The sequence below is a fragment of the Annulohypoxylon truncatum genome, assembly GCF_022578515.1.
Source record: "Annulohypoxylon truncatum strain CBS 140777 unplaced genomic scaffold F4807scaffold_9, whole genome shotgun sequence".
NCBI lineage: Eukaryota > Fungi > Ascomycota > Sordariomycetes > Xylariales > Hypoxylaceae > Annulohypoxylon > Annulohypoxylon truncatum.
In genome coordinates, this window is record NW_025953795.1 from 317,562 (window position 1) to 326,411 (window position 8,850).

General features: G+C 26.7%; 1 protein-coding gene across 1 annotated transcript; it reads left to right on the top strand.

Moving 5' to 3' along the window:
• The first annotated feature begins 615 nt into the window (after positions 1–615).
• F4807DRAFT_393357 (uncharacterized protein) lies at positions 616–3,346 on the top strand. The gene is made up of 3 exons (XM_047995923.1): positions 616–841; positions 900–1,007; positions 1,060–3,346. The coding sequence occupies exons 1-3, from the start codon at positions 718–720 to the stop codon at positions 2,958–2,960; spliced, it is 2,133 nt and encodes a 710-aa protein (XP_047856066.1). The 5' UTR covers positions 616–717; the 3' UTR covers positions 2,961–3,346.
• Positions 3,347–8,850: the final 5,504 nt, after the last annotated feature.

Consider the following 8,850-nt stretch of genomic DNA (forward strand, 5'->3'; position numbering starts at 1 on the left):
TATCACATACTCTTTTAAGTTATTACTGCCAAGCTAAGTAAGACAGGGAACAGGGTCGACCCATGAATGGTCTAAGTGGACTGCCCGTGCATAGTTTAGCCAGGGGTAAGAGGAACAGGGGTTCGTATTAACACCCACTCTTTCGAGACACAGGTCGCAACGTCCAAAACGACTTGGATAACTAACTCACCGACCTTTACATCAAAAGATCTCTTTTGAAACTTCCTCGATCTTGTTTCTTCTCAACCAATTGTTGTAATTCCTACCAAAATCTTCCCAAGCGAGGCCCGCACAGCGTCCATTGTCGCACGAACGACTCTGCATCCAGCCTATCGCAAAGCATACCTCACCTCCCTAACAGCATCAACATTAGGTCATTAGCGAGAGGGCGCTGCGCTTATCTGGACCCGTCCTATTTGACTGTTGCAGCCTGTGGAGTTCGTGTTTCGACTTTTCTGCACGACATTCAGCACAACAGATCGATCGAAATTCTCTTTCTCTCGAGTGTATAAACCTTTGATTGGCGCTGTCGAGGCGATCAACTTGACTGCAAGTCAACCTTCGCCATCTTGGATCTACGCAATCCTCAAAATTTTAGTAAAGGGTGGGACAAGGCAGAGAGCTGCTGCATGCGCGCCACCAACTTAACCAATCCCTAATGTGGATAGGCAAGGGTCGATCGAATAAGAGAAGGGAATTGTGAAGCGACTTTCAATTATGACGGATACATCACGACAATCGGCTTTTATGCCGACGATAAAATGCTCGAACTGCGGGAATCAGGTTGAGATTTCGATGATGGGGGACCATGTGTGTGGTAGCGCGCCAGCACCACCAGAACGTTCGTGATCTTTCATACGCCTTTTCAATGTAGAGCTGATCTCTAACTACCGAAACAGCAACTCCTATGCCTGATCTTTTGGGTGGCGCGTTGAATTCCCTCAAGGTGAATGTCTTTGGCGGGTTCGGCCGCTCTGCTCCGCCGGCTGTCGATACAAAAGCAGCAAGTAAGCTTACCACTACCCATTATAAAAGTCAACACGCCAGCTAATACAGTAGATCGTGCATTCTCAAAGCAGGATCAACTAACTCCAGCGAGCGCTTCCACTGGATCTCAGGCTATCTCACCAAAGACACCTAATGGACGGCCAGGTGCCGGTCCTGGCGGAGATGACTTCGGACCAGCAATAGCGACTTCGCCTAGACGACCAGGTGGATATGGAGGATTTGGAGATCCTGAATCATTTGAAGGCGACTCTACTTACGGTACTAGCCCAAATAAATCTACTAATTTCTTGACAAGAATGAACAGCATCGCACCTGGTCCATTCGATTCAAATCGACGACCTGGTTCAAAGAATTCATTCGCACGAAATAATAGCAGGGAAAACCTCACGGTAGATTCGAACGACGATAGGCCAGGCACGTCAGGTTCAACCTCGTCGAAGAATAGCACTGGCCTTGCACCTCCTAGGGCGCCACGGACAAATGGTTACGGAGGATTCGGGGCACCGCAAAGAGATGGCGACGATTTTGAGCCTCCACAGTTTGGTTTGGGCAAACGTTCCGAGACTTTCCCAGAGAAGCTCTTGCAAGCAAATGATGAGATGTATGAAACACCAGCACGTGCGCCCTCCGCACCTGGCCCAAGACCCGATCGGTTACGGAGTACGTCAAATCTCAGTTCCAGAGATGGACAACCCACAAATGGTCAACGGTTACAGCGACCTTCGGTTGGCGCACAAGAGGCGCTCAGGCCGCCGCCACGGGGAGGGTTTGCTCGACCGCCAACGCGGGACGGGAATGGCAGGCCTTCTGTTAACCTTGCTGAAGAGTTCGGCGTTGGTAACCCATACCACGCATCGTCAGTGTCACAATCTTCTAGCAGCTCTGGTTATAGCCACATGTCTCGGCCCAGCCAAGCTAGCTCGAATACAAGCCCAGCTCGATCAGTTGCGTCTCGTCCAGAAGTACGGCGACCTTCAGATACATCAAATTTTGATGCCTTGATGGACGATCTCCAGTCTTCAATGGAGTCGATGCAACCCAAGGGACAGCCACCCTCCCCTACTGACCGATTACAATCCGAGAAAAAGGCTGAGCCTCTGCGGTCAAACAATCGTCGTGCACCTTCCGAGAACCTACGATTAGATCCCGCCACCCTAGCGGGACGAGACCAAAGGTTAGGTTCTCCATTGAAGTCACCTAATTCTCCACTTTCTCCCGGTTCTTCGGATCCCGCTGTCCAGACTGGTCTAAACCAGTCGCAACCTACTCGACCTTCCCACAACCGTCAGCAGTCCCGCTCTCGTGGTAGCTGCAAAGCCTGCAAATTGCCGATCACGGGAAAATCGATCTCATCCGCAGATGGTCGCCTGACCGGACGCTATCACAAGGCATGTTTCGTATGTACGACATGCCAAGAACCCTTCTCATCATCGACATTCTATGTTTTGAACGATCAACCATACTGCGAACAGCACTATCATAAGCTCAACGGCAGTCTATGTGGAAAATGCAACAGAGGCATCGAGGGACAATATCTTGAGGACGAGTCTTCAAGAAAACACCATCCTGGATGCTTCCGATGTGGTGACTGCGGTATCGTCTTGCGAGATGGATATTTCGATGTCGACGGCAAGGCCTACTGCGAGCGTGATGCTTGGAAACGAATGCAATTCGCGGCCCAAGCACAAAGGCAAGGGCCGCCACCAGGCATGCAAATGTATCCGCCACGACGACCGAGTGCAGCACAGGGACCACCACCGAGAGGACTTCCCTCCGGCCCCGGCCCCATGGGTCCGGGTCCGATGGGACCTGGTCCTAGAGGGCCCGGGCCACTTAACCGACCGTTCGGGTTGCCCACTGGGAACCGTCTAGCTCCCGGTCAGGCATTAGGCCGCGGTGGACTAGGACCGATGAGAATGGAGAAGAGGATGACACGATTAGGCATGATGTAAAACTGAACCCCTCTCCCGAATTTTTTGTTTCTGCAACGACGATACGACTCTCTTTTGTCCCGATCGACCGACACCCATGTCACTACGCATATTTCGTTGGCTGTGTGATTTATCATATATCATCAGCATTGGAGTTCACGGTTCTGTTCTGGGATAGCATTTATCTTTTTTTCGATCGCATATACCCTTTCACACTTCCATTCGCTACCGCGATTTGTTTATATACCCTTTGGCGAGGTGAATACCTGTCTGCCTCGTCACTCTGGTCCATAATCAGTTCGGATATTACGAACCTATTATATTATCATAATATGATAATTCAGAGACGCATCTCGAATCAAAACTTCGACGGCTCTCGGTTTTACCTCTATTGCGCATTGGCGAGCTTAATGCGCTTCTGTAACGTCTTTTAATCACTCTACGGTACGTGGGAGATATGTCCGGGATGGAATGGGACGGCAGGTGACTAGACACGAGCACGTACTTCAGACGGCGCAGATCTAGCCTTAGCTAGTCGCGTCGCCTGCTCTTAATAGAGGGGGGAAGATAGAGGAATAGAGGCGGGAAGGCGGGCTACATACATCGGGGGCAGCGGGGAGGATCTAGCAAGAGCGGGAGGAGGCTAGATGCATCTACTTTAGTCACGTCGTCTACGGCGTTCAGACTATAGTAGCGGTCCGCTTGAGAAGCGCGGACAGAATAGTAATAGTAAATGACAAATACGTGAAACTACGAGTCTTGCTTCTATATCGTGTATAACTGGTTCGTACGTCATTGTGATCTTGTTCGTAATATGTAGTGTCTAGGTAGATGCCTACCTAGGTACTTAAGTCTTAAGTTACCGAATTCAATTCGCTTGTCCGCCCGCTGATGTGCTACGAAGATGGAATCGGTACTCCTCGATGAAACGAACGGCTACGGTGAAATGACGACTTCAAAGAAACTAGACCGTAAAAAAAAAAAAAAAAAAAAGGTTTCCGTCCTTGATCCTAGATATTTATCAATCCTTGTTCTAGTGTACGTGTGTAATTACCATAGCGGGAAATTATGCGGCTTTATAATGATTAAAAACCTTAAATAATTATTGGAAATGTTAAATAATTATTAGAAATGTTAAATAATTATTATAAATTATTAAGAAATTTTAATAATTATTATATTTTATAAAAAATATTAACTTTTATAAAAAACATTATTTATATAATAATTATAATTTATTTTTAAATGAAATATTTATAAAAATAATAAGGTAATATTTAACGGAGCGGAAAATTTAATAATAATTTTTAAATTTTAAAAATTTATTATTATATAGTTTTATTTAAGTAATTAATTTATATTATTTATAATATTAATATTATATTTTAAATAATTTTATTTAATATTTAATTATTTTAATAATTTTTTTATTTTTTATTAAATTTAATATAGTAAATTTTTAAAATGTTATTAATTTAATTACGGTTCGTAATAATAGTATAAATATTAAATTATTTTATAAAATTAATTTTAATATTAATTTAATTAAAATTATAAAAATGCGGGAAGTTTTTTTTTATAAATTTAATTACGATAAACGTATTAAAATATATATATTATATTATATAATAAATTAAATATATAAGTAAATAATAAATAAATTAAATTATATATAAAAATAAGTTTAAAACGTTTTATGTTTTAATGTGGACCGGGATTTTAATTATTTATTTAACGAAAAAAAATATAAAATTATATTATTTTTTTAAAAATATATTAAAAATTAAAAAATTTTATAAAAAAAATTATAATATATTATTTATTATTATTATTATAGTTAAATAATAATTAATTAAATTATATAAGATTTTAAATATTAATATAATGTATAATGTTATAATATTAAATTAATAAATGTTAAAAAAAAAAATTATATTAAATTTATTTAAAATTATTTAAAGTTATGGCCGACGGATAATATTATAATAAATAACGCGTTACGGTATATTTTTTTTAATGGTATAACCGTTATTATTAATCCGGTTAAATAAAAATTTTAAACCATTTTTAATTAATGTGAAATTTTTAAAAAATAAAATTACGTTATAATATAAAGCGATATTTAAATAATAATTTAAAGTTTTTTTTTAATTTATAATATAAGTTTTTTTTTTATTTAATTAAAAATTTATTAACTTATAATAAAATATAATTATATTAATTATATTATATATTAAATTAATTAAATAATTTATTATATTAAAAATAATTTAATATAAACGGGAAATATAATTATTAAAATTAATAAAAAAAATATATATAAATTTTAAACTTATTTAATAATTTAAAAACTTTTATTCTTTTTATATAATTTTAATTTAAATTTAATATAAAAGTTATAAAATTAAATATAAAAATTTATTTTTAATAATAATTTTTTAATTAAAAATATAAACGTAAAATTAAAATTAAAATAATTATTATTTATATAAAATAAAATTTTTAAAAAAATATATATTAATATTTTTAAAGAATAATATTTAATATTACGTATTATTATTAAATATAATAATAAAATTATAAATGATTATTATATATATTTTTATTAATTTATAAATAATAATGTTTTATATTATTAAAATATTTAAAATTAAATAAGTTATAATAAAAATTAAATATATTTACCGCGATAAATAATAATTAAAAGTAAAAGTTTTTTTAATAAATTAAATATTTTATTTATAATAACGTTTATTTTATAAAACTTATTATTATTAATTTTATTATAATAAATTTTATAATTTTTATAATTAATTTTATAATAATATTATATATATATTTTATTTATATTTATATTTAATTTATTAAAGGATTAATTTTATTTTTTTTTTATAAACGTAACTTTACCGGTTTTTTATTATTTAACGTTATTAATATTTATTTTTATTTATTAATAGTTATAAATTATTTACCGAAAAGGTTTAAAAAGTTTAAAAAGCTTAAACGGTTCGATATTAAATGTTTCGGTTTTATTAATTTTAATTAAAATAATATAAAACATTAAATTATTAATTAAATTAAATTATAATTAAATTATAAATGTTTATATTTATATAAATATCGCATTATCGGTAATTATATCCTTGGAATAAAATAATAATTAATTATTAAAATTTAATTTAAGTTTTATAATAAAAATTTTAAGGTTTAACGTATTTTTATTAACGATAAATTAAAAAGAAATTTAATATATTATATTCGGGGAATATAATATATTATTTATTAATATATTGTTTTAAATTAATTAAGCTTTTTATTTAATATTTTATTTAAAGTTTAATAATTTAAATAAAAACGAAAATTTTTTTAAAATTATATTTTTAATAATATTTATAAATTAATAATTTAATAAAAAAAATTATTTATATAATAACATCGATATATTATCGTTAATTATAATTATTTAAACGAATATATTAAGTTTTAATTTTCGAAATAATTTATTAATATATATATTATTAAATAATTTAATTATATTATCACGTTAAGTTTTATTTACTTTCCATTTAAAAAAAGCTTTTTTACCTCATTTTATAATAAAATTAAATATAAACTTTAATTTAATAAATCTTATAAATTTAATTATAAATATAATAAAAACTTATTATAAATATTAAATAAAACATAAGTTTTAATTAATAAATATTTTATTAATATTAATAATTTAAATAATATAATTAAATAATAATTTAATTAAATTAACGTTAAATTTAATTTTAAAAAAAGTAATAAAAGCTTTTTAATTAACGTTATTTATTTCTTTTAAAAATTATTAAATAAAGTTATAAATATAAATTTAATTTTAAATTAATATGTGGTTTAAAAATATAATATAAAAATTTAATATACAAATAATTTATTAAATAAAAAATTATATTTTATATTAAAAATAATTTTTAATATAAATTTTTATAAATTTTTAAATGTATATATAAAGTAATTAAAAGTTAAAAATAATGTTTTAATAATATATTTAATATATTTTTTTATTTTAAATGTAAAGAAATGTTTAAAAATATTAAATAATAAATTAAATTTTATTTTTATAAAAATATTTAAAAAAGGGGGGTTATTATTATTTTTATACGGATAATTAATATATAATATATTATATATTTATTTTAATATAATTTTAATAAAGTTTTTTTTAATCGGTTTTAAAAATAAGCTTGGATATATTTCTTTAATTATTAATTCGGTTATATCTTTTTTTTATAATTTTTATTTAACGTAATAAAAAACTAAAATATTAATTTATTTTATTTTATTTAAGTTAATATTAATAATATTATCGAAGGTAATTACGCGATTTAATTAATTTAATAATTCATTTATATTACATGTGTTTTATAATGGTATTAAATAATTATTAACTTTTAAAAAAATTAAGCTTTTATTTTTAAATAATATTAATATATTTATTATTTTTAATTATATAAATTATAATAATATTTATATATATATATTAAATATAATAAATAAATATATAAATATAAATTTTTATAAAAATTATATTATATGTTAATTTAAAATTTTAATAATAATACGTAATAATAAGTTTAAAAATTTAATTTATGGTTTAATAAATTAAACCGTTAAAAAAAAAAATTAATAATATATTTTATTATATACGGTAATAATATTCGGTATAACTTTATAAATAAAATTATTTTAAATATTATAATATTTAATAATTATAATAATAATAATTATTATAAAACTTATTAAACATTATTAATAAATTATTTAATAATAATATTAATTATAATATTTATTATTTTTAATATTTATTTTTATAAAAAGTTTTATTTTAATCACGAAAAAAAATCTTAATTTTATTAATTACGTTTATAAACTTATTCCTTATAATAATTTTATTTATTATAAATATTTTATTTTTAATTTTATTATTTATATATTTTTTTTAACTTAAATTAAAATTTTATTTACTTTATATTTAATTTTATTAAAACGTTAATAAATTTATATAATATTTTAAAATGTTTAATTAAATAATAAAATATATATTATTACGCGTATAAATTAAAATATTATAAAAAAATTATAAATAATATTATTAAATAATTATAAAAAATATTATTAAATAATTTAATGTTATTAAATAATTTAAAATTATTAAATAATTTAATGTTATTAAATAATTTAAAGTTATTAAATAATTTAAAATTATAAAAATATAAAATTACTTTAATATTATTAAAGTAAAATGTAATAATTATAATAATATTTTTATGTTTAATAATAAACTTAATAATTATATTATAATTAAAATTAAAATAAAAAATATATACGATAATAATATTTTTATTATTAATGGAAACGATTAAAAATATAAAATTAAATTTTTATTCGGTAAATTTAATAATAAGTTATTATTTGTTTATAATTTTTTAAAAGGTTTTATATATGTAAATATATTTTAATATTAAATAATAATAATTATTAATTTAAATAATATTTATAATAATAATATAATAAAATTAAAAAATCGTATTATATAATTTATTATCCGTAATATAATTAATGTTATTAATTATAATAAAACTTTTAATTTTAATTTTTAAAATTTTAAAAATTTATTATTTAATTAAGTTAAAAATAATATTAATATTATTATATTTACGATATTAAATAAAGCATTATTATTAATTATCGCAGGGTTAAATTAACCATTTATTTTAAACATTTTAAAATTAATACCTTTTCATTAAAATAAAAGTATTAAAATTTTTTTATTCGAAAAAAATTTTATAGTATTTATTAATTTATATAATGTTAATTAAAATAAATATAATTTAATTTATAAAATATTATATTTTATATAAAATAA